This window comes from Acanthochromis polyacanthus, chromosome 1 (genome assembly GCF_021347895.1).
Source record: "Acanthochromis polyacanthus isolate Apoly-LR-REF ecotype Palm Island chromosome 1, KAUST_Apoly_ChrSc, whole genome shotgun sequence".
NCBI lineage: Eukaryota > Metazoa > Chordata > Actinopteri > Pomacentridae > Acanthochromis > Acanthochromis polyacanthus.
This window is the reverse complement of record NC_067113.1, coordinates 39,391,295-39,417,426: the sequence shown is the minus strand read 5'-3', so window position 1 is coordinate 39,417,426 and position 26,132 is coordinate 39,391,295. Positions and strand designations below refer to the sequence as shown.

At 37.4% G+C, this 26,132-nt stretch overlaps 2 protein-coding genes across 3 annotated transcripts; both read left to right on the top strand.

Moving 5' to 3' along the window:
- Nucleotides 1–18,455, top strand: mdm1 (Mdm1 nuclear protein). 2 transcript variants are annotated; one of them, XM_022200940.2, is made up of 16 exons: nucleotides 1–262; nucleotides 1,430–1,529; nucleotides 1,639–1,773; nucleotides 2,016–2,159; nucleotides 3,246–3,325; nucleotides 3,405–3,521; nucleotides 4,255–4,404; nucleotides 5,177–5,298; nucleotides 5,386–5,428; nucleotides 11,832–12,058; nucleotides 12,136–12,288; nucleotides 13,401–13,483; nucleotides 14,725–14,783; nucleotides 14,863–15,121; nucleotides 15,311–15,373; nucleotides 15,456–18,455. In XM_022200940.2, the coding sequence occupies exons 1-16, from the start codon at nucleotides 245–247 to the stop codon at nucleotides 15,563–15,565; spliced, it is 1,863 nt and encodes a 620-aa protein (XP_022056632.2). In that variant the 5' UTR covers nucleotides 1–244; the 3' UTR covers nucleotides 15,566–18,455. The 2 variants fall into 2 exon arrangements, with proteins under 2 accessions (XP_022056632.2, XP_022056631.2); XM_022200939.2 differs by having other exon boundaries at nucleotides 5,383–5,428.
- A 52-nt stretch (nucleotides 18,456–18,507) lies between these two features.
- il22 (interleukin 22) lies at nucleotides 18,508–25,854 on the top strand. Its single transcript, XM_051953593.1, has 7 exons — nucleotides 18,508–18,590; nucleotides 21,593–21,717; nucleotides 21,801–22,032; nucleotides 23,665–23,748; nucleotides 23,837–23,986; nucleotides 24,420–24,479; nucleotides 25,418–25,854. The coding sequence occupies exons 3-7, from the start codon at nucleotides 21,850–21,852 to the stop codon at nucleotides 25,538–25,540; spliced, it is 600 nt and encodes a 199-aa protein (XP_051809553.1). The 5' UTR covers nucleotides 18,508–18,590; nucleotides 21,593–21,717; nucleotides 21,801–21,849; the 3' UTR covers nucleotides 25,541–25,854.
- Nucleotides 25,855–26,132: the final 278 nt, after the last annotated feature.

Below are 26,132 nucleotides of genomic sequence, written 5' to 3'. Positions count from 1 at the left end.
CTGCTGACGTCACTTTTCAACGGTCTTGCCGCCACCGCGCCTGCGCAAGACGCTGAGCTGCCATGGCAACGGCTGCAGCTTGTCACCACCGGAGCCGGAGGAGAAGCGGGGCCGCTAGTTAGCTCGTCTCCGAACTGAGTTAACGACTTTCTCCCGCTTTTAACTCGCTCGTTAACGAACTCAGGACGCAGCGGAATGACGGAGGAGTGAGTTCTCGTGGTGTTTGGTTCACTGCGAGAGCGCCATGACGGTCCGCTTTAAGGTAAACAACAGGTGTTAGCATTAGCAACGGGATAACCAAACAAAGTGATGCTAACAGACACCTGCTGACTGACTGTTTATAGTTAGCTAGTTAGTTAATAAGTCAGTCTGTTAGTTAGTTACTTAGTTAGTTTGCTTGTTGACCAGGTTTACTCAGTAACCTACCTGAGACAGCAGAGTCCGGATTAATATGGGTTTAATCTGATTGATCAGTTAATCCATCAGCTTCATGAGAACAGACCTCAACTGCTAACACACAAAACTACACAGTAACGGAGTACATCTACTCCAGTACAGCTCTGAGGTACTTTTACTTGAGTATTTTCATATTAAGCTCATTTATAACACACGGTGCAGGATTAATACCTCTTTAATAAACTTTTAGCTGATTATTCCACTCACATAGCTATAAAATACATCATAATATGAGATGATATAAATCTATACTTCGCATTTATCTATTAGATGTGACTCATCACATGTCATTGAATCAATCACTGAAGTTTTTGTGCCTTTTCCATGTGGATTCTTTTTTATTTTTAGTCAGAGAGGATCAATGAAAACAAAATTGTGCAAGTAAATGACAAAAAATATTACTTCAAGTACATTTTTTGATTAAAAAGAGGCTTAAAGGCTTCAGAAATGTTATTGTTGACTTTGTAAAGTGTAAAAATTCCAGAGAAGACATTAACATTTTTGTATTATTTTGTCATATTTTTGTTATTTTTTGTCTTTTTTATCTGACTTTGTCGTTTTGTGTTTCCTTTTAATGTCGCTTGTGTCGTTTGTCTCATTTTCTGTCATTTTGTTTCTCACTTTAGTCGTTTTGTGTCTCACTTTTGTAATATTTAGTTTCATTTTTGTTGTTTTTGTGTGTTTTTTCGTCTGACTTTTGTCTCTTGTCCATTGTTTTGTTGCTTTGTAACTTCTTTGGCAAATTTTTGCCTTTTTTTTGTTTAGTTTCATCTCGTTTGTCTCATTTTTTTTTGTTGTCATTTTGTGTCTCATTTTTGCAATATTTTGTCAGAATGTGGAAATAGCCTGAACTAAAAGTCTGACACCCCTGGCATAGATGGTGAAAAAATGATGGTTGCAGTAAACAAGTGAAGGTAGAGACTCTTATTCGCAACTCAGAAAGCAGAATCTCAGTTCTGTGTGTTTGTTTCAGTGTCAGAGTGAATACCAGAGGAGTTACGGCACTCATCGGTCTAGAAGTGTTTCTCCTCAGCGCTGCACGCCGTTAGCAGGACTTCGATCCGATCAGATGGGTGAGAAATTTGACGATTAAAGGAAATAGCGTTTATAGAAACGCATGAGGAGGCCTGAGCAGACTGACTGATCCTGCAGAGGTAATCCTTCATGTTCTTTGTCTGTCAGTTGTCACCAGAGAACCTCGTCTGCAGCACCGCAGGAAGCTCGGTCCGGTCGGTCCGGCTCGGTCCTGCAGCTCTTTGCTTTTTCCAGCGGATGTGCAGAACTCTGAGGCTGAACCAGCTGCTCGCTCTCACACCGGTAGGAAGGCCAACCTGAATATTTAGGACAAGATGAAACGAAACTTCATCTATCTGGAAGGAAATTCTTCCCCCAGATGTTGCTCAGAAAAACATAGAATAAGAAATGTGGTGCATTAAAAGTAGAAAAGCAATAAAATAAGCTGTTATTTAACGTTATAGTAACAAAATGAACTGTTATACACAGCGTATTAGCATATTAGCATGCTACACTTGGCACATCAATGATTATGTAAATAACAGCTTCCAGAAGCCGCTCAGCCGACACCAAGGAGCCCAAACCTCCAACGCCTCCTAAAACTCCAGCCGGACCTCGACCCGCTGCAGACCCGAGACCTTCAGAACCTCCAGAACCAGCAGCAGAGCCAGCATCTGAGGGGAAACCTGGTAAATATGTATATTTATCAGTTAATTTGTGTGATTGATTTAGAAGTTCTCAGACACATTGTTTATTTTTTAACTTTATTTAAAAGACGCAGAATTTGTGTCTTTTAAATAAAGTTAAAAAAACAGCAGAATGAGTGAAAAGCAGGATTAGAACAATAAAATAATCTATCTTTGATGTTTAAATTTCTCCTCTCAGTGTAATAGACAGAGATAAAACATTGAATCTGGTTTTAACTTGGATAAATCTGACTTTTGAACGCCTTATTTCTCTGTTTTTAAACAGTTTTTTGGTCTCACATCCAATAATGATGAATAATTTCTTTAACCTGTTGCCCGTTTTCAAGTCAGATTGCTTTTATTTGTGCACTAACTTCTACTGCAGCCTGCATGTGAGGCGTTTAGGGAACATCTGTACAGCAAATGTTCAGCCAGAAAGGAGTTCTGGACTCCATTTATTTTGCATTTAGCCTTTTGGAGGTCCTTTGAATTCAGATGAAGTCTCGTTTTGATGCAGGATTGAAGCATAACGATGAATATTTTGTCCTTAAAATCAATAAAAACAGTGATAAATATTCATATTTGTCAATATTTTGACCATAATTGTGCAGCTTTAGTCAGATTTGTGGAAATATTTCGAGTACAGGAGGAAAAACGTTTGCAGAAGCTCCATATGAGGAGCAAACCAAAAAATAACCAAAAGCAAAAAATAAACTATTTTAGATCTCTGTGCTCACGTTACACCACATGTGAAAGGTTCTAAATTTGTAAATTCCTTTTTTTAAGTATTTTTTGATTTTCTTTGCAGATGTTCTCACTTACAAAATCATCCCCAGTCATTCTAGAATGATTGTTTCTTTGCTAATTGAGTTATTCAAGTTAAATTGTGAAAATTCTTGTTGTTTTTTTGTTGTTTTGATAATAAAATACAATTTTTTGTAAATTTTTTCCAGTCTTGTGTAGTTTTCTGTGACACTGTTTGGATTTTTAGTGAATCTGATTCATGAATCTGAGCACCAACTCAAATCAGTTTATAGATTTTTACAGATTTCTCTCTTTGGTTCATTTCTGCTGTCTTTGTCTCCTCAGCTAAGCCCCGCCCCTCACGTCCCGACAACCAATCACAGCCCAGCCGACCTCAGACAGCAGCACCTGATGGACAGCAGCAGGTGAGTCTCCTAAAACCTGCTGTAATATCGTAATATTTTTTAAAAAAAGAACCTTCAAATGAGCGAGTTTCTGCTGCAGGAGGATGGAGTGATGCGATGGAGGGCGGGGCTTCGATCCAGAGGTCAAAGGTCAGAGTATCACAGACAGTTTGGCTGGAAGAAAAACGCCGCTTCACCTTTACTGAGTGCAGAACAGGTGAGAAACTACCTGAAAGTTCACCTCAGCAGGTTCCTCTCCAGCTAATACCTCCAAATGTTCCTGTAATTACATTTTTAGTCCAATTATTTACACATTTGCACATTTTTTTGCTGCTTTCATTCATGGTTTTGGGCTGCTTTATTGTGAAATTATAGTATATTTTGTTACTATAACATTAAATCATAGTTTATTTTGCTACTTTATTCTTAAATATTAATTTATTTTTTTAATTTATTGTTAAATAACAGTTTATTTTGTCACTATGTTGTTAAATTACAGTTTATTTTGCTACTTTATTGTTAGATGATAGTTTATTTTGTTGCTATAGTGATAAATAATAAATAATTTTGTGAAATTTTGTTACTATAACATTAAATTCTAGTCTATTTTGTTAATATAATGTTAGAATAGATTACTTTATTTTGTTACTATATTGTAAAATTCTAGTTTATTTTGCTGCCATATTGTTAAATTATACTTATAGCATATTTTGTTATGAAAAAGATGATAAAATTAAAAACCTCCTTTTCTCCTGAGAGACTTTCTCACAGTATAATTATTTCACCGACTCATGATTAAAGATGTTAAAGTGGATTAAAGTGGCCATCTTTGTAGTCCTAAAACCCCACAGTTAAACCTGACACCAGCTGTAGTTCCTCTGAGTGTCCAGCAGGAGGCGGCGGTTCCTCTATCAGGTCAACAGTAAATGAACTCTGACTCCGTCCTACAGGTGCTGAACTCCGTCCCTTCCTTTAAGAAAAACTCGGTTCCCATGGAGACAGAGTACAGACGGAGCTTCCTGGGTCAGGCCCCGCCCACTGGGCCACGCCTCAGGAAACACATGGAGCTCCAGAGAGTCCCGCTGTTCCACACACACGCGGTAAATACAGAAAACACACATATTAAATACACAAAACACACACATAATGTTTGTTTTAATGAACACAATCAACTGCAACTACTTGCCAAAATGATACCACAAAACGACCACAAAGACACACAAAATGACAACAAAGAGAAACAAAATGACCACAAAGAGACACAAAACGAACCCAAAGAGACACAAAACGACAACAAAGAGACACAAAATGAACCCAAAAAGACACAAAATAACCACAAAGAGACACAAAATGACAACAAAGACACAAAATGACCACAGTGACACAAAATGTACCCAAAAATACACAAAATGACCACAAAGAGACACAAAAATGACTGCGAAGTTATGCTGACCAACAACACAGAAGCTCAAAACCAACATAAAGAGGCAAAACTGTTGGAAAATAATGACAAAGAAGCACAGAACAACTGTAAAGAAATGCAAAATGATTTATATAATTATATGGAACATGACCAGAAAGAAACATAAAAATGCCACAGAGACGTAAAGATAAAAAACACGCCAAATTACGAGAGAGAGAACATCTGTAAAAGTGTTTAAAATGACAAGATATACATGGAAAACAAGCATAGAGATTCTATACGACAACAAATAAACACAAAAAGAAAGTAAGCAGCTGAAGTTTATGATCTTCTGATGCTCACACACATTAAACCTGACGCCTACATTACCCAGAATGCACCTCCAGACAACCAGGTACAACAACCAGGGCTGTTGTACTGGTCATCTGACTCAGGTGTTTGACCTGCAGACCAACAGGAGGAGGGAGGAGCCACAGAAGAAGCTCCGCTCCGAACAGGAAGCTGCTCTGAGAGACGACGCCGCATCACACCTGAAGGCCACGCCCCCTCCTCAGGTGCAGAGAGGACTCAGGTGTGTTTCTGTGTGTGTTGTTGTGTTTGGTGAGTAGAGTGATGACGTCGTCTGTGTGTCTGACAGCAAGTTTTGTTTTCTCAGCAGGAACCCAGAAGGATGCGGAGCCACGGAGGGCGACGCCCACCAGGTAGATAAATCAGAACTAAACTCCATTTCCCAGAGTCCTCCACAGGCTGGCCAAGGAGGCGTGTGTGTCTGTGTGTTTCTGTGTGTTGTTTTGTTACTACTGTGTGTGTTTTAGTGTACAATATCATCAGTGTATAATTCATCCAAAATGTCTCAAGAACCATCCAAACTGACTGGAGAACTGCCCAAAATGCTAAAACTTGTCCAAAATTTATCAAAATTGATCCAAAATGTCTCAAAATTTGCCCAAAATTACTTGAGAATTGTCTTTAAAGCAAATTGTCCAAAATTGGTCCAGAATGTCTCAAAAAGTCACTCAAAATGACTTAGAATTTGTCCAAAATGTCAAAAAAAATCATCCAAAATTGCACAAAAAATGTCCAACTTGACAAAAACTCTCCTAATTTGTCCAAATAAGTTTTCATTTCTCCAAAATTACTCAAAATAGGTTAGAGTTTGTCCAAAATGACTTGAGACAAATTGCAAAAACTTGTCCAAAATTTCTCAGAATGTCTCAAAATTTGTCCAAAATTGGTCGTAATTTGTCCAGCATTGCTTGAGAATTACCTTTGTGGCAAAAACTTATCCACAATCTGTCCAAAATGTCTGAGAAACCACTCAAAATTTCTTAAAATTTGTCCACAATGTTTCACAATCCTGTAAAATTCTTCAGAATTGGTCCAAAACAAGTTAAAATGTGTCCAAAATGTCTCAAAAATCATCCAAAATGTGTGTTGTTGTGTTGTTGCCTATTATTGCGTTTTAAACCACAAAGCTTCAGTAAACAGCTCTCAGTGAGTCACTCAGGTTTATTCCCACCGTTGTCGTGGAAACGGCAGCTGAGGTTGTAGCTGACGGCAGACACACAAACTCAACACAACAGACACACAAAAGCAGCAAATGAACACTTGGAGCTGAAAACTCAAAGTGCAGCTTCTCTGTTTGTGTTTTATGGTTTTCAGTGTGAAGGCTGCAGTATTGTGTGTGTTATTGTGTTAAAGTTGTGTGTTATTGTGTTAAAGTTAGCCTGAAGACTCACACTCTGCTGAACTTTTAGTTTCTAGTGGGCTGATGTGATTGATGTGATGTGGTTGAAGCTGATGCAGCAAACTGTGATGTGGTTAAGATGTCAGTTTTACATCCTGAGGTGGAAACAGCCTCGTTATCAAAACATCCACGGAATCAAAAATCATCTCAGAATGAGTCCAACACAGGTTAGAATCTGTCCAAAATGACTTGAGAATTGCCCAAAATGCAAAAACGTGTACGTAATTCTCATAATTTATGCAAAATAAGTGCTAATTTCTTCAAAATTACTCAAAAAAGTTAGAATTTGTCTGAAATGTCTCACAATTTGTTCAAAATAAGTCGAAATCTGTCCAAAATTTCTTGGAAATCATCCAAAATAACTTAAAATTTGTCTAAAATGTCTCAAGAACCATCCATAATGACCTAACAATTGGCCAGAATGCAAAAACTTGTCCCAGATCTCTCATAAATCATTCAAGATTAAGCAAAGTTTGTCCAAAATGTCTCAAGAACCATTCGAAATTACTTGAGAATTTCTCAAAATTGGTCTAAAACAGGTTATAATTTGTCCGAAATGTCTGACACAGTCATCTAAAATGTCTCAAAATTTGTCCAAAATAAGCTGTAATTTCTCCAGAATTACTCAGAATTTGTCCAAAATACGTTATAATATCGTCCAAAATGACAAAAATATGTCCATAACGACTTCATAATTGACCAAAATGCTGTAAAAGTTTATCCAGAATTTCTCAAAATTGGTCCAAAACGAGAAGTAAGTCGTCCAAAATGTCTCAGAAATCATCCAAAATTGCTGAAAATTTGTCCAATGTAAGTCATAATTTGTCCAAAATATCTCAAGAACTATCCAAAATGACTAGAGAAATGCCCAAAATGCAAAAAACCTGTCCAAAGCGTCTCAAAATTGGTTCATAACAGGTTATAATTTGTCCAAAATGTCTCAAAATTTGTCCAAAATATGTCGGAATTTGTCCAAAATTAGAAATGACATAGTAGAAGAGAGTAGAAGAGTCAGAAATAGACTAAAAACAACCAGAAATAAACAAAAAACAACCAGAAATACAGTAGACACAGAACAACCAGAAATAGACACAAAACAACCAGAAATAGACACAGAACAACCAGAAATAGACTCAAAACAACCAGAAATAGACTCAGAACAACCAGAAATAGACACAGAACAACCAGAAATAGACTCAAAACAACCAGAAATAGACACAAAACAACAAGAAATAGACAGAAAACAACCAGAAATAGACAGAAAACAACCAGAAATAGACACAGAACAACCAGAAATAGACAGAAAACAACCAGAAATAGACTCAAAACAACCAGAAATAGACACAAAACAACAAGAAATAGACAGAAAACAACCAGAAATAGACAGAAAACAACCAGAAATAGACAGAAAACAACCAGAAATAGACACAAAACAACCAGAAATAGACAGAAAACAACCAGAAATAGACTCAAAACAACCAGAAATAGACAGAAAACAACCAGAAATAGACAGAAAACAACCAGAAATAGACACAAAACAACCAGAAATAGACAGAAAACAACCAGAAATAGACACAAAACAACCAGAAATATTGCCATTTCCAGCTAATTTTAGGTGTTTTGTTACTGATATTCTATTTTACATCCATGTCTGTAGTTTAACCCTTTAAGCTTCAGTCAATTCCAGCCATTTTCAGTACAAAAAATCGCTAACATTCTATTTGTAAATAAAAAATATGACGAAAAATACAGGGAATATTGGACGCGCATCGCGAGGTGCATTTCCTTGAAAACGACCGATTCGTGGATTTTATACCGACTTCAGGACATGTTTTGGACAAAATAGTTTACTGACTTGTGTTGTCTGGATGTCCAAGGTTGGATTATGGCCGTTTTTTGTGGAATCTTTTTTTCTGTGTGTAATAATGAACCCGGAAATGTGAGTCGCGCTGTGTGCGTTGAAGCCGTGTATAGAGAACGGATGGATGGATATTCGTTTTTGTCGGACAAATGTGTTTTTCTCACCCGCTGTGGTAATCACATCTGAAAGTGGTTTATACCGGCGGATTCATGAGAATCTAAGCTTTCCATCGGCGTATAGTGTTTGTATAATCGTGTTTGCAGCCGTCGGACATTCTTGAAATTCCTATGCAAATTAGTAGGTGTACCGCCGGCGGTACACCTACGACGCACTGAAGCGTAAAGGGTTAATGTGGCTTTAAGGCAGTAGTGTTCTGTATTTAAATAACCTGACAGTTTGCTATGAACTGTTGTTGAACTGTGATAAAATTCATCTTCATCATCAAACTGCCGATTTACTCAGAAAGCAGCAACGTGACGAGACAGAGTCTGCCGGGTGTCAAAACATTTCCTCCAGAAGTAGGACAAAGCATGATGAAAGTGTGCAGAAAGCGTGTGGGGTGTTGCCTGAAGTGACCACATTACCAGAGGAACCAGGTGAGACCCAAACAGAGGAAACGCTGAACGACAACTTTCAGGCACTTCTCAGAAGTGATGGAGAGGTTTGTGGTTTTAATTCCCTGTTGGGTCAGAAAATCAACCAAATCTGAGCAAGAAGTTCCCCCGACGTCCTCAGAATCAGCTGATATCAACCAACTTTGAGCATCAATATTATGGGATGTATCACAGTTTGAACCGTAAAACTGCAACAGTTTAATGTTCATAGTAGAGCCATAGACCAAAAGAGTTCCAAAATGCCCCATAATTTCTCCAAAATCTGTCCAAAATATCTCAAAGTTAACTAAAGTGTTTCTCGAATGACTTGAAACTTTTTCAGATAAAAAAAAAGGTGTCTAGAATGATTCAAAAAATGGCTAAAACTTACCAAAGTGCCTCAAAGAATTTATAAATCACTTAATATTTGACAGAAATGACAAAAAAACATTCAAAATGGTCCAAAACCTGACCTAAATGAGTTTAAAAATTTAGCAAAATCACCAAAAAAATGTCCAAAATATTTCACATCAATTTTATTACCAACTTTGCACATCAGTATTATGGGATGTATCAAAGTGTGAACAGTTTAATGCCTATTTCTAGTGTTTTCTGTCTGTTTCAGGTTGTTTTGTGTCTATTTGTGATCACTTTGTGTCTATTTCTGGTTGTTTTGTGTCTATTTCTGACTACCACAATGAATGCATAGTTCTGACAGTGAAGCACGGAGGTATGGGGCCAGAGAACACTTTAAGAAGTGCATTCTGGGTAAACTTTCATGGCTCACATCAGCACGTGTGATAATGTGGTCAGAACAAGTTGTAGACAATGAAAGGATAATTTTTTACTAAATCTGATACCACAATCATCTCATTTCAAAGCACCATTCCTTCTGTGTCAACCCTATTTTTTCCATATCGTCACATTTTGATATTTGCATTTGAGACTGAGAGGAAAATCAAACCTACAGGAGTTGTTGGAGATACGTTCAGCATGGTGGAACATCTTCCTACAGATGATGAACAGAATAGTAGGAAAAGTTAGTAAAAACGTAAATAATAAAATATATATGGACTTCGTATTATAGTGACAAATGAGCCTACCGTTGTTGGGGTTTTAGAGAGTTCGGTATCTACCAGATCATCATCAGGGTCTAAAAATAGTTCCTGCCTCATGTGGTTTTACTTTCCGATGGCTGACGAACCGTCGTAGGTGTTTTCTTCTGACGTCTGTTACCTCAGTGACCTTCTGCTCTGGACAAAGCTGCTCATTGAACCAAATATCTGAGATCATCAGTAAAAGTCAGTTAGGATTCAGCTTCTGGAGACCATCAGGATGTAAAGCTACTAGTCTGGTCTGTAACTGCTGGGTGGAATATGATGATATTAAGAATGTAAAGGAGGTTGTGGTGGGGAATTTTTTTCAGTTTCTAACTCTTAAGAAGTCCCTCCTCCTGTGGTTGAACTTTCCAACAGTCCAGTAAACACTGTAGATGTTTCCTCTTTGATCTTGTTCACATTCAGAAAGTGTTGTTACACAACTTGTTCTCAACTACTGAATAGTTATTGAAGAAAAACACATTGTCTGACCGCAAATTCCGAATTATTTTTTGGAATAGTTTCTTCTTTACCTCCATTATCAAAGCCAAAATGCAAATCCTTGTCATCTTGGACTTTAGGAAACCTCAATATTTTCCACCATTTTCTAATATTTTTGAGAACAAACAGCTGAGAGAAAATAATCGACAAATTAATTGACAATTAAACCAATCATGAGTTGCAACCCATTTTTTTTATAACCTCTGCATTTTAGAGTGACTACTGCAGTTTGTGCTTGAGCTTCCCACATGCTCTGGTCTCTACAGTATTAAACTGTCAGAGGTTCCACTTGTCCATATTCATTCTGAACATTCCAAAATGAGAAAAATATTTAACCAAAATGTCTCAAAACTTTTCCAAAATTTCTCAAAATAAGTCTAAAATGACTTAAAATTTGCCTGAAAGTGTTCAGCATTGTCCAAAGTTTTTGAGACTTTAGTTGGAAGTCATTAAATGTCTCAGAACTCTTTGTCATGGTGCCCCTTTACTCACTAAACACCCATAACACTCTTAGATTGGCACCATGAAACTTCCCACATGTCCTTGTTTTTGTTGTTTTGAGTCTCGTTTTCGTTTAGTCTTGTTTTTGTTTTGAATCTCGTTTTTGTTGGTTTGAATCTTTTTTGTTGTTTTGTGTCTCATTTTTGTTGGTTTGTGTCTCGTTTTTGTTGTTTTGAATCTCTTTTTGTTGTTTTGAATCTCGTTTTTGTTTAGTCTTGTTTTTGTTTTGAATCTTGTTTTTGTTGTTTTGAGTCTTGTTTTGTTGTTTTGTGTCTCATTTTTGTTGGTTTGTGTCTTGTTTTTGTTGTTTTGTGTCTCATTTGTGTTGTTTTTGGTCTCATTTTTTGTTTTTTGTGTCTCGTTTTTGTTGTGTATATTATCTAGGAAAACTACTACTAAATATTAAGTGACTTGGATCAGACTGGGAGCAATAAGACAAAACTTTATTGGGACGTCTCTCAGTAAAGGATTTTGTTTGTTCCAGATGAAAGACTTGAGACAGAAGACCTTGGGAACCAACTTCATTTTCACTATTTTCTGACATTTTAGAGACCAAACTGCTAATTAATTATTCGTGAAAATACAATAAAACCAACTGTGGGTTGCTGCCTTTTTCATATACTTAGTGTTTTATGAGCCAGTGCTGGAATTTGCAAGCATAAAAGGATGTCCAGAGTTTACACGTGATCATTAAGCTTTACAGAAGACTTTGTCATGGTGCCCCTTTACTAGCTAAACTTCCACAGTATTTGAAATGTGTTTTATCTGCGTCTAGTAAAAGACTTTCTGTTTGTTTCCATCCAGGTGAAGGAGTTGAGGCAGCAGGCCTTGTCGTACCGCCAACGCGCCTGGGGAACCAACTTCTCCAGAGGACACCTGAGCCAGCTGCTGTCTGAACACAACTTCCTGTGGGAGCCGTCGGACGCCACCGATTCACCGGCCGACACCGCTACCCCCCGACCGACAGCCGACCTCCATCCTGAGGCAGACAGTCGCAGTCCTTCACATGTGGAGGTCCTGGACCTGGCCAGGTGAGAGACTCTGCAGGTAGGAGGTAAAAACATCATCTGAAAACTCAGATGTCTGACGATCTATCTGTTCCTTCCAGTAACTCCAGTAAGACGGCGTCAGTTGTGGGTTCAGGAGGAAAACGGCACATTCGCAAGAAGACACAAACGAACCAACAAACACCTCCAGGACCTCCTGAACGACGTACAGCCTGGGGAGAAGAAGAAGAAGAAGAAGAAGAAAATACTGATGAGTATGTTTCTCGAAAGATTCATAGCAAATTCTTACAGTATTAGATATTGATTGATTAAAGGTTTAACTATATCCCAAGTTAGGTTATATGGAGAGTCAACACATCATCCTGCCGTTGAGTTTTTAAATTGCAGTTAACGTTTTTTGTCTTCCAAGCTGTTTCTAGGTGTTTTATTTGCTTTTGTTGCATTTTTTACTCACTGTGGACTCATTTTTCTCTGCAGTATAAATTTCTGAAGCTCTATGGAAACAGAACAACCATGATTAAGGAGAGAAAACTCTGTCGACTTTTCCTCTCTACTCTGCTCATCATCTGTAGAAAGATGTTTCTCCATGCTGAATGCATCTTCTAACAACTTGCTCCTCTGTTCACTGGTTCATGCTGCATTTATTTTATTGATTCAGTAACTTTGACAGAACTGTACATATTGTATAATTTAGTAGCAGAAATGTGGAAGTCAAGCAAGTTGTTTTAAGATACACTCTACATGGTGAAACAGCTTTCTTGAGTTTAAGTGTATTTACCATAATGGACAAATTTCAACTTATGTTGAACACATTTTGAATAATTTTGGGTAAGTTTTTGCATTTTGGGCAATTCTCAAGTGATTCTGAGCAAGACTTTTTCTTGTTGGACATTTTCTGTGTAATTTTGCCAGATTTTGGAGACATTTCAAGCAAATTAGACGATATTCAGAACAAATTTTCAGCAATGTTGGATTATTTTTGAGACATTTTGGACAAGCTTCAAGTAGAATGGCCTGCGATCATCTTCATTGTGTTCCAATGTTGCATTTAGCTGCTGAGTGTCCACAAAGTTGCAGATGGAAACAAACTTTAGTGTCCTAGATGGAGATTTAAATGCAGTTAGCAAAATGTCTGTTAAAAGCTGCTTATTTCCAGTTTTGTTTCCACCTGTAGTGATGCATTTAAAAAACACTTCAACGCACATTTGACCACAACAAAAGACGAATGTGATTTCAGTCTGAAACATTTCTGGTTAAAAGAGAAAGTGTGTCAGACACCTGAATCTGTGTCGTCCCACCAAACCAACGTCAAAGCAGCTTCTCTGGAAATGACTCTGTGTTTACTGCTGTTCTGGTGTTTGTGCAGAGAGGAGGGTCGGCTGCCGACTCCCAGGCTGAAAATGAGGCCGGTTCAGAGGACTCACCATGACCTCACCACACCCGCCGCCGGTAACCACCAGCAGAAACGTTGACAGAACTTCATTCACTTCCTGGAGACTTTCCGTCACCTCATTCATAAAACAATTCATCCTAAGTTTAACGACAAACATCCTGGGTCAACATGTTTTCTCAAAATTAATTAACCATTAATTTAAAGCAGAACCTTTAAGAACCATTATTTTTCTGACAGTAGCTAACATGCTACCTGTTAGCATGCTCACAAGTTGTGAACACGCTCGTGTTGCACACTTAGTCCTGTTTTCTGTATAACAAACTGCAGATTGTGCTTCATTTTACTCAATGTATAGCTCCAAAACTTTGAAAGCTAACATGCTTGCTAGCTGCTGGATAAAAGAGAGCTAGCTTACAGTTAGCAACCTAATTTAGAACATTCTAGTGTTACATACTTCCTCCTGTATTCTGTATAACAAACTGCAGATTGTGCATACATTTATTCAATATAAATAGAATATATAGCTTAAAAGTTCTAGGAGCTAACAAGGTTGCTAACTACTTGACAACAGAGAGCTAGCTTACAGTTAGCGGCGTAGTTTTGAACATACTAGTGTTGCGTACTTCCACCTGTATTCTGTATAACATACTGCAGATTGTGCTTCATTTTTGTCAATATAAAGTTAATATGTAGCTTAAAAGTTCTGGAAGCTAACAAGCTTGCTAACTACTTGACTACTCAGAGCTAGCTTACAGTTAGCAACCTAGTGTAGAACGTGCTACTGTTACACACTTCCTCCTGTATTCTGTGTAACAAACTGCAGATTGGATCACCTTCGTCAGTATAAAATTAATGTGTATCGTAAAAGTTCCAGGAGCTCGCTAGCTACTTGACAACTGAGAGCTAGCTTACAGTTAGCCACCAAGTTAGCTTATTCTTCACTCACATCAAATCAAAGTCACCAATTTCACCACTTGTACACGGCTTTTAATTTAACGTCCAAGTTGGAATCTTTATAAAATTTGCAAAAACAACTAAAAAGAAAATGCTGATTCTGGTTGTTTCCATTTCCTACTTCGTCATGAACAAACCAGCTGAAGAAGTGATGAGAATCCCAAAGACGGTTGTGATAAACTCACTTTTATTACTTGTGTATTTCTTCAGTTTTACCCCACACACAGAAATGTAAAAATAATTACCGTATGATGGGTGTATTTCATCCATCTGTGGACTTTCTTTGCACATTTTCTCAGTTTGATCTCCACAGTGTGACAGTTTTGACCTCTTTGTCCTCCAGGTGGCGCAATAATAGTTGGAAAACTGAAGGGTGCTGATGATTTGTCTCCGTCCAAACAGGTAATAACTCTGTAAGTAAACATTTGTTCAGTTATATTTTATTATGTTTTGTTACTGATGTTAATCTTTCTCCGTTCAGAGATCTGGATCATCTGTTTCCACGGCAACGAGGGCGGAGACTGTTGCCGACCTGCCAGCCAAACCAAAAGAGGCGTGGTCAGACAATAACCCTGCTTCCGTTAGCCACTCCTCCGAGCACAAACCAGCTTCCAATCTTCCGTCTAAACCAATCAGGACGAAGCAAACTCCTATGTCCCCTGTGGCTCCGCCCCCTCTAGTGCCGCTGCCTCAGCACTGCATCCAGGGAACTCTGAGACACCCGGACTTCCAGCACAACGGTGAGCGTTACGACTGGGAACACTGGTGGCGATTCAAGGGCTGCCATTTATTTAATTTCTGCTGATTGATGAACTAACAATTATATATACGCACAGACACACTAACATAATTCACCAGGAAAGTGAAACACAGACAGAACGAGGCGAGAACGTCTCCTAGAATGACCGTGTTGGTGGGTTTGTCCTCAGGTGAGCTCGGCCTGAGGTTCAGGGAGCTGCCGTGTCCAGGTGGAGGCTGTGGATCAGATGAAGGTAAATCTCTGCACAGCAAACATCCAGAAAACGTTTTTCTAACTGACCTGAACACCCCTTAACCAAACCCGTCGCTGCTTAGACGACCGGCTCTCGGTGATGTCGTGGCGGTCGGCCGCCTCCTGCTCCATGGCGTCCGCCGTCCTGGAGCGCGCTCAGAAGAGACGGGAGAACTTCTGGGGGAAGAGATGACGTTGCCATGGAAACTAGCGTGTGCTGCTTATAGAGCTGAGTGGTTCGTGTGTCCGATGGATGCGTTTTTACACTGAGACTTTTTTTATAGAAGAATCCAGGATGTAAATATTAAGTCACTGAATTTATGTTGCTTTTTATGTAAATATGAGCCAGTTTAAATGGAGGTAATTTTACATAAAACAACCAAATCTAAAAAAAGTTCCTCCTAGACCTCCTCAGAACATCTGGTTCTTCATCTCCAGTAACTTTATCAATGATCAGAGTTCTACCTTCACACTGTGAATATTTCCAGAGTTCCAGTTCCTTAAAGTGCATAGAGGAGAACGTCCCTGTAGAAAGTTCTGGAGTAGACCTACCGACAACTGGACAGTTCTCCTTTCTTTCTTCCAGTCCTTCAGTTTAGTCTCACTTAGAAAATTTGAGGTCCTTTAAGTCCATAGAGGAGGGTCCAGATTTATCACTTTTAATGGACTTTTTCCATCATTTCAGCCTCAGAACTTCATCAGTCCAGCAGATAGAACCATGACATTTAGGAGGAAAAACTGCAACAACTAGCTGGAAAATTACCCCAAAAACAGACAAATGAACCACAAAAAGAGACCACATTTCCACTGAAAGATGCAAAATCACCACAAAAAGTCCAAAACTATCACAAACACATACAATTTCTGTTTGTTTTGTCTCATTTCTAGTAGTCTTCTGTTATTTCTGGTTGTTTTGTGTGTATTTCTGGTTGTTTTGTGTCTATTTCTGGTTGTTTTAAGTCTTTTTCTGGTTTTGTGTCTATTTCTGGTTGTTTTGTTTCTATTTCTGATTGTTTTGTGTCTATTTGTAGTTGTTTTGTGTCATTTCTGGTTGTTTTGTGTCTATTTCTGGTTGTTTTGTGTCTATTTCTGGTTGTTTTGTGTCTATTTGTAGTTGTTTTGTGTCATTTCTGTGACTACCACAGTGAATGCATAGTCCTGACAGTGAAGCATGGAGGTAAGAATGTGATGGTATGGGGCCAGAGAACACTTTGAAAGGTGCATTCTGGGTAAACTTCATCCTCATATCATCATGTTGGTAGGTGGTTGGTCAGAACAAGTTCTGGAGAATGAAAGAAGAAGCTGAGCTCATCTGGAGACAGGATTCCTGCTCTGTTTTTCTAATAAACCCATATTTTAACACATGAGAATGTAGCTTCTGTGCAGTTTGCTTTTCAAATTTACTTTAACTCTAAAAATACTCATAGTATGAAGGTAAAACTTTGCTTCAGTAAATATACTAAAGTTACTGCAGATAAAGAACCAGATGGTTGGGAGGAGGTCTAGTTGGAGGTTTGTTTTTTATGGGATGGTTTTTCACTGCTTGCCCAGAAATGTGGAAGCTGTTGGTTGCTAACAAACACAACTTCCACTCATGTTGAACTTTAAGGTCAGCTGCACTTTGTCTGTTTCCTCCTGAGAACCTGAAAACTTCCTGAAACATCCTTTACTTCTGGATCTCCAGCAGTCGTGCTTTTCTATGTTGACGTCAAACGTCAGATTTTAGTTTCAGCCCAATAAAGTAAACTCTTGGGCTGCATTTCCATTGAAACTTCCAGGAACTTCTACCCACCCGTGAAAGTTTCCAAAGAACCACAGATTTCTTTACTATCATCTGTATTTGTCTAAAGATTAATCAGCAGAAAGATGTTTGATGAAACAGCTAAAATGAGAATTAATGTAACATGTAGAATCAAGTGGTTTTGATGAAATGGCATGAATTAAATTTAAATTTGATTACCTTTCCCAACAGAACAGCACGCTGCGAAGGAGTAGTTGAAGTAGAGTTGATTTGTTGACCCGTCCATCCACCCCAACCTCCTCCTGTTATATTTACTTAAACCACCAGAGGGCGCTTCACAAGAACATGTAGCAATGGTTCATTAAAAAACAGCTGCACAAACTTACATTAAGAGCATTTTTAACGTGAGGAAACTCAGAAACTAGCAATTATTTTGTATTACTGATCAATCTGTTGGGCATTTTTTTGTTATTTATTAGGTTGTTGTTAATAATGTGTCCGATAAACATTCATATTTTGAGTCAAAATGTGCTTTTCTAAGGTTAGATGACCTTAGTCTTTATGGTTACAATAACAAACATGCGGGGTTTTTTTTTTTTTTTTTTTTAACATTTTTAAGTAATATTGTCACTTTAAAGAAGAAAATGTCCGTATTAAAGTCCTGCTGTATTGTCGACCCGTCCATCCACCCCATCCTCCTCCTCCCTCCACACTGGTCAGAATTACTTTGGCCACTAGAGCGCTTCAGAAGATAACATAGTTACTTCTGCTGCAAAAAAGAAGCAATGAGGTGATTTTTAATGAGAGGAACCCAGAAACCAGCAATTATTTTTGGTACTGATCAGTCTCTCTGGTATTTTATTAGTTATTTGTCAGTATTTATTTTGAGCTAAAATGTGCTTTGTTGAGATTAGAGGACGTTCGTTGTCATGGTTACAATACCAAACATGCGGTTTTAAAGTTTTAACGTGACGCTGACTATCGCTTTAAAACAGAAACCGTAGTAAGATCCTGCTGAACTGTTGACCCGTCCATCCGCCCCAACCTCCTCTAACAGTTATTTTTGTGTTCCTGATCAATCTGTTGAGCATTTTTCTGTTATTTATTAGTTATTTGTCAATAATGTTCTGGATTAAAGTCTTGTTTGCAACAAAAGAACCCAAAGAAAAGCAGCGGATCATCTCCATTTCACTTGTTACACTTAATATATATGCATTTTTTTTTTAAATAAAATAAAATAACAAAATAAAGTTTGTGTTGTTATGATGCTCTCTGCTGGTTTCTATTTTTAGCCGTTAGTTTTATTAAACTGGGAATTAACAGCAAAAGCCCTGAAAACGTCTCCAGTCCACGCCTCGTTCTTTGCTGCCTGCTGTGTTGTTTGGATTCTCTGTTGTAAGGTGACGTCAGAGGGACAAACGCTGTCGTTACGACTTCCTGCAGTCTGACGGGCAGCAAACGCTCCGGAGCCGAGCAGGTACGAAACACCTGAGCGGTGAATTCCCCTCGTAACAATGTACAGCTGAGCAAACAATGTACAGCTGGAAGACTGATTTAATATGACGAGGTGCATGGGAAAACACAAAACACACAATGTGGGGGGGGAATCTGAAAAAATCCATTTTAAAACTACACAAAAAGTGCATGTTTTATGTCTTAGATTATTCCAGCTGATTTTTCATGTGAACATCACAATCTACATTTTAAAAACTAATTTCATTTGAAAAAGGTGCAAATCTCAAAGTCTGTACCATTCAAAAACTGTAAAAACAATAAAAATAAGAAATATCTGTAAGATTATACTTGAAACTGATTTATATGCAGTAAAAGTCACACATTGTAAAAGTATTAATTGTGAAAACACACATTCTTGATGTGGACCCCATGCTGTTATGTTAATTAAAACTTTTTCTATGTTTTTACTATTTATTTATTTACTATTTATACATTTGCTTTTGCGTAATAATTAGCTTCTCTCTATGACTTTCCCTGTGTAGTTAGCCTCTCTTGATGACTTTAGCCGTGTAGTTAGCCTCCATGTTTTTAGCCTTGTAGTTAGCTTAAAGTTTAAATATTAATGTTTGGAAATTCAAATTTAGCTGGCTAATTGAAATATTATGATTAAGACTAAGCAATATTCTATCTTAAGCTTTCATGTTTTGTTAACGAAGTAATTCGTACAGTTTAACTTGTTCAGAGTAAATGATCACTTTAAATATCAGTTTTATGGAAATTAGCTTCTTATTCCTAAATATTTAGTCACTGCTTTGTTTTTTTTCATCTAAAATAACTCAGAATTAGTCAGTTTCTTGTCCGCTATGAATAATTTTCCCCCTGAAGTTTGAAATAAAGACTCAACAAGCGACACAAATCCATTTTTGAGTAACTGTGGTGCAGAAACGACTCGGTGAACGTGGCTGCGGTTGTTTCCCGTCACGTTAACCGGGTGTTCTACTTCAACATGTTGCAACAAAGTCATGATGAAGGTTCTGATGAAAAAACCTGATGTGATGGAAAGCAAAAAATCCTGCAAACTAAGCAGCAGTCTGATCAGAATGTGCTGCTGCAGGCGGAAATACGACCAGTTAGATGAATTCTGAACAGAAAATAAAGTAGAGTCAGCCTTAGAAGCTCCGACTGTTGTATCTGTGCAGCCCTTAACCCTGTTATCAGCCTCCCAGGGACTCTCACACCCTCGTCCAACACAATAAATGAAGCAGAAACGCGATCTGGCCACTCGATCCTCCAACCAAACCCGGAATGAGAATCGGTTAAAGGCTCGGATGCAACAGATAAAGTTCAGGGAAAGTTGAGTGTCGGCGTTAATCAATGAGGTCGTTTTACTTTCCTGCGGTGTCATGGAGTCCCTCAGGGATCTATCCTGGGTCCTCTTTTATTCCCTTCTGATAATTTATTCATCGGCTTCCCTCGGGAGATATTGTTTGTAGCCGCGGTACTAATTTTTGTGGCATTGAAGAAGACTTGCTTCTACTTTTTGCCGTTTCCTCCTTTCCTTTATTGTTGCATCACTGCTTTTTAGTGCATGTATAAAGTCTGCAAACTTGGGTTTTGAGAAATTTTCATCCCTTTTTTTAATCATTTTCCATTTTCAGGTAATTTTGAACAAAGTCAGACAAGTTTCATGTCACTTTGCACAAATTTCAAGTCATTCTGGGAATGAGTTTCGGGCATTTTTTTTGGTCATTTTTTGACATGCCAGACATGTTTCAAACCGTTTTGGACATTTTTTTTCATTTTGAATGTGTTTTAAGTTATTGTGGCCAATTTTCAAGTAATTTTGAACAATTTTTAGTTGTTCCGGGTAGGTTTTGAGTAATTCTATGCAAATTGTGGACCATTTTTTTATGTCGTTACGCACAATTTTGAAATAATTTTGAGCATTTTTCTGAGCCATTCTGGACGTTTTTAAAATTTATTTTGGAGAATTTTTTTGTTGGAGGCGGAGAGTGCATTCATGCTTCCCAGATGATGAATTCAGTTCTTGCTGCGAATGCTAATTAGCAAATATTAGCATGCTAACCTGCTACAATGGTGAAACTGGTTTGTTTCATTAAAATTTTGTTAAAAGGTGCTCCAATTTTGGATGGAGAACTTGATGACTGTTTTTTGACATTTTGTTTTCATAAAAAAACAGCTGGACAAGTTTAAAAGGCAAATTATCTTTGTTTTGTTTTTTTATATCACCAGAATGACGCCATTTATCAGCCAGAAACTGTAAAACCAGAAAGAATCAACAGATTTTCAACTTTCTAGCGTTACTTGAATGCATCATCTGTGTCTAATCCTTAAAATAGATGATTTTTCTTTCAAATTACAGCAAATATCTGTAGAATAATTACATTTTTCGCTGATTTAAATCAGACCAGTGTTGGCCTGTTCTTTTTTTAACATGAATTTATACTTTATTCTGTTATTTTGCTACTTTTTTAATCTGTAATTTAACAAAATGCATGAAAATCAGTAAAATGACAGTAAATAATTGCAAAAAGCGAAAGTTAAAAGAACATAAAGCATGGAAACAAATTAGAAATGCAAATATTTAAACATCTGTAGCATGTGGAGCCCAGGCTTTTTAACACGTGGACTCAGGAAATTCAGCTTTAGCTTTATGACTTTATATTGCAAATAAAACTGCTTAAGGTGGAATAATTTAGCAGAGACGACGAGCTTTTTAGTGTTTGTAGCTGCTGTTACATCATCAAGTCACATCTTTGCTCCTGCAGCTGAACAATAACTGGTTCAGTGGTTCAGTGTTACATAAGATGACAATAAATCTGCCGGTCAGACATGTTTTGTTTGGTTTTTTTCTCAAGGAAGTTACTCTAACTTCCAGTTTTTAATCCACCGGGGAACTCGACCCCACGGGGAAATGACGCCTTCGCAGGATTAAAACGCTCTTTTAGCAAACTGATGACAAACGATATTAGCCTGACAGTTAATTTCCTCTTTGTGTTGCAGCAAACAGAACGTCTGATCTCAGCGATGGGGCTTTTTGGTTGCCCTATATTCAGCGGAGGGGCGGAGGGTTGAGGTGTATAAAGAGCCAGAGATCACAGACGTCTTCACTCCAGAAACTCCAACAGGTCAGAGAACTTTCTGAGGCTGCAGCTTTGTGAACTCTTCCACTGCCAGGATCTGTCACTCATCGTCTGTTTGTGCTCCACAGGTTAAAACTCATCACTGTGAAAGGATTAAAAAAAAACTCCTCCTGAAGAATGAAACTCAACGCCTTCACCTCCGTCCTCCGCCAGGCTGCCGCCGCCGCCATGCTCATCCTCCTGCCGCTACTTCTGATTGGCTGGACCGAGCAGACAGTGGCGCATCCGCTGAACCAATCGCTCAGCGGGCCACTACGAAACCCGCAGACATACCAGGATGTCCGAGACGTGTCGCATCACGTGAGTCCAGACTTTAGTGTTGCAAATGGGAATTAGATCAGATTTGGTATGAAAACACTTTAAATCAGTGGCTAAAGTAAGGACAAGCTTTTTGTTCAAATTTAGCTTAAATTAAAAAAACTGAATAAAAACTTACTGTTTTGGCACTAATTGTACTCCATATAGGTCAGTCAATACAGTGTGGTTTAAAAGTGCAGCTTTAGAGCTCTTAATTTCAATTTAAGCTTTAATTTTTTTGAAAAAAAACCCCTAAAAGTTGTTATTTTGGCACTGTCTGTACTCCATATTTTTTCTGACATTTTATGCCTTATGTAAGTCAATCACTGTAATGTGATTATAAAGTGACGTATTTACCACTAAAATATAGCAAAGTACCAAATTTTTGTCTGGCTTTAAATCCTTTAATTTCAACTTTAGCTTTGAAAAAGTTGCTGATTTTGGCACAAATTGTACTCCATAGTACATTTTATGCCCGGTATGAGTTGATCAATGTGGTGTGGTTATAAAGTGCAGTGTTTACTACTAACTTTAAGTCAAAAATCTGGCTAAAATTTAGCTTAAATTAAAAAAATACAGAATAAAAAGTTGTTGTTTTGGCACTAATTGCACTCAATATAGGCTAGTCAGTGTAGTGTGGTTATAAAGTGCAGTATTTATCATGAACAAAAAGAAAAAGTAACAACTTTGAGTCAAAAATCGAGCTGTAAATACTTTATCAACTTAAGCTTTGAAAAAAGTTGCTGATTTTGTCACAAATTGTACTCCATAGAGCATTTTATGCCCTATATGAGTCAGTCTGTATAAACTGCACAATAAAGAAAAAGTACCAACTTTCAGTCAAAACTCGGACTACAATTTTGCTTATATTTAAAAAAGATAGTAAAAAGTTGTTGTTTTGGCGCTGATTGTACTCCACAGTACATTTTATGTCCTATATGAGCTGATCAATGTAATGCAGTTATAAAATGTAGTATTTACTACAGCAATACATATAAATTCCATAAATTTTCATAAATATTCATAAATTTGGCTTTAAATCTCATAACTTCAACTTCAGCTTTAAAAGAAAATAATTAACTTGTTGTTTTGGTACTAATTGTACTCCGTAAATCATACAAAAATACAAAACTATAATAGATAAGATCACCAGAAAAACATATGATTAATTTTAAAAAACATTTCACTTTTTGGCACTGATGGTACACCATACTCACAGTTTAGTTAAAAATAAAGCATCATATTTGAAATAGTCGACATATATTTAGAATGTAAAATCTGACTGTTAAACTAAAAAGTACAAAAATCTGCAGTTTTATTCTAAAAATCTGAGTTTGAAGCTCAAAATTTCAATTTTCCCTTTGAATAAAAAAAAATCATTTTGGCACTACTTGTATTCCCTAGATGTATTTTAAAGTCATTTTTATGTTATTTTAGTCACAAATAAAGATTTTAGTGTTTTTAACCTGATACGGTGCAGAAACTGAAACATTTATTGTTTATAAGAATAAACTTTAAAACACTTTAAATGATAAAAAACTGATATTTTAGATATTTTAGAAGTTTAGTTTTTGCATTTTTGCTACAAATGAAAAGTCCTGATTGTGATTTTAATCCTTTTTTCTGTGTTTTCAGGCTCAGGGTGTTCAGACTGAGGAGGACGCCAGCTTCAGACTGACGCCGAGGTTAACCAACGACCACACTGTGGCCTTTTCTCAGGTGAGTTTTCATCGCAATATTTTTACTTCATGATACTCGTACTGCAGTAAAAGTATTTCTCACCGCTGACCTGTCCCTCGACCTCCAGGACCAGCTGAAGATCTGCTGCCTTCACGCCAACATCCTGGACTTCTACCTTCACAACATCCTGCGTCACGCCGACAACATGCATCCCAGCATGCACCGGCTGAGGACCGACCTGCACCGAGTCAGCCAGGACCTGAAGGGCCACGGCTGCGTAAGTGTTTGCTGCAGTTAGCGTAGCTTAGCATAAACAATGGAAACAGGTGGAAACTGCTAGCATGGTTGGTTGCTAACTTACACCTATAAAATGTACTAATTTAATCTTATTTTGTCACATTTTTATTGGGAAGCAATATTTTCTTGTACGTTTTCTTCATCTGATGTATTTCTATTGTTGATGTTTTTATTTGTAGCACTTTCAGATTCGTTTTCAAATGTAAAGTGCATTATAAATTAAACTTATTATTATTATTATTATTGACTCCTCTGAGAACTTTGCCGTTGCTAGGAGACGGAGTTGTTGTTGTTTAGCGTTTCCGTGTGGCGTGGCTGTGGTCGATCCCAGAATAAAGACTAATCTGTGGCCTGAAACTCAGAGATCGAACCGATACCAGCCGCTAACCTACAGAACTTTGATGTTTCTGCAGAACGTGACTCACTACCACGACCATCAGCACGCTGTGGAGTTCCGCAAGAAGCTCGCCCAGGTAGGAGTTCAAATCCAGACGTTGAAAACACGTTTACATCTGCAGATTTTAACAAAATAAAGACATAAACAAACAGACATTTATACCGAGGAAACATTTAAACCACATCACAAAACATAGCATCATAATTAATGAAAATCTATTTTTATTCCATATTTTTTATATTGTTGAGAAGAACTGAGGTTAAATTACCTATTTTATATTTTAATGTATTGTTTTTTGGGATTTTATTTGGGACTATTTTCAGCGTCGGATTGATATACGTTAGCATAATTAGCATATTCCTACACCGATCCTGTAAAGTTTTCTGCTGTTTAAGAAGATTATTCTACTTGATTGGTGATTTCTGAGTTTTTTCAAAGGCAAATCTATTATTTTACATTTTTAACATTAATAACTTGTCAAATACTTAAAACTTGCACAACATTTGCCACATTTTATCCAAAAATCAGACTTTAAATCTCATAATTTCAAATCTAGCATAAAAAAATGCTATTTTGGCACTAATTGTATTCCATACAGGTATTTTGCCGCCAAAAACACTTCAAAAACATGCCATAAATGTAATACTTAATTTTTATTAAAGTCACAGTGATGTTTTTAAAACAGGTTTTATTTAAAAAGGAGAAAACTGTGATTTTATTTGGGACTATTTTCAGCATCGGATTGATACACGTTAGCAAAAAATCCGTTCCAAAAATCAGACTTTAAATCTCAAAATTTCAAATGTAGCATAAAAAAAATTGCTGTATTGGCACTAATTGCATACCGTAGTTCTATTTAGCTATCAAAAACGCTTTAAAAACACCACAAATGTAAAACTTGAGTTAAGCGTTGCTTTTAGTTGGGACTATTTTCAGCGGCGGATTGATACATGTTTGGTGTTCCGGTGTGTATTTTATCATTACGTGTTTCTAACGTGTTCCTGTCGGTTCCAGATGGACCCAGAACGTGGAATCACCAAAGCCATCGGGGAGATCGACATCCTGTTCGCCTACCTGCAGGATTCCTGCGTCCAGCCGAACAACGCCACCGCCGACCCCTCCGCTGCCGCCCAGTGACGCCTTCCACCGTTTCCACCGAGATGATTTCCTATTTATAATATTTATCTGCCACTTTTATACCAACAGCTTTTATACGCCTATTTATTGATTTATTTAACACTGGAACACGTTTACCATGTTGTTGTTTTCTGAAGAGTAAAATATTTATATTGACTTATTGATTTATTTATTGATCGGAATGTTTTCATGAACTCCGGTGTGGATCCTGTTGCCATCTTATGGCCGATTATTGTTCTGAAAGGTGTTGCAGTATTTAAAGATGTATGAGGTGTTGTTGAAGTTTCTCAAATAAAGAATTTATTTAAAGGTGATTTACTCCATTTATTATTATTACAAGGCAACAAAAACAAAATATGCAAAAATAACAACAAACACTACGATTATGTTGGAAAAACATCAAGAACTGCAGTAAAGACGAAGATGTCGCGATGATACAAACGTCTTCAAAACATAAGAGTTCATAGACCAGTCAACTATACATTTACAGATGAATTAGTTTTGTAAATGTAGTATTAGAGGGCTAGCAGCTGGCTAGCATAGCTTAGCATAAAACCTTGAAACAATGCTAACTGCTAGCCAGGTTTATAAA

Coding starts and splice junctions, on each gene's coding strand:
- il22 (XM_051953593.1), top strand. CDS start 21,850: ATGAAACTCAACGCCTTCACCTCCGTCCTCCGCCAGGCTGCCGCCGCC. Junction 22,033..23,664: donor TCCGAGACGTGTCGCATCAC/GTGAGTCCAGAC, acceptor CTGTGTTTTCAG/GCTCAGGGTGTTCAGACTGA. Junction 23,987..24,419: donor ACCTGAAGGGCCACGGCTGC/GTAAGTGTTTGC, acceptor ATGTTTCTGCAG/AACGTGACTCACTACCACGA.
- mdm1 (XM_022200939.2), top strand. Junction 3,326..3,404: donor CACCTGATGGACAGCAGCAG/GTGAGTCTCCTA, acceptor TTTCTGCTGCAG/GAGGATGGAGTGATGCGATG. Junction 4,405..5,176: donor CGCTGTTCCACACACACGCG/GTAAATACAGAA, acceptor TTTGACCTGCAG/ACCAACAGGAGGAGGGAGGA.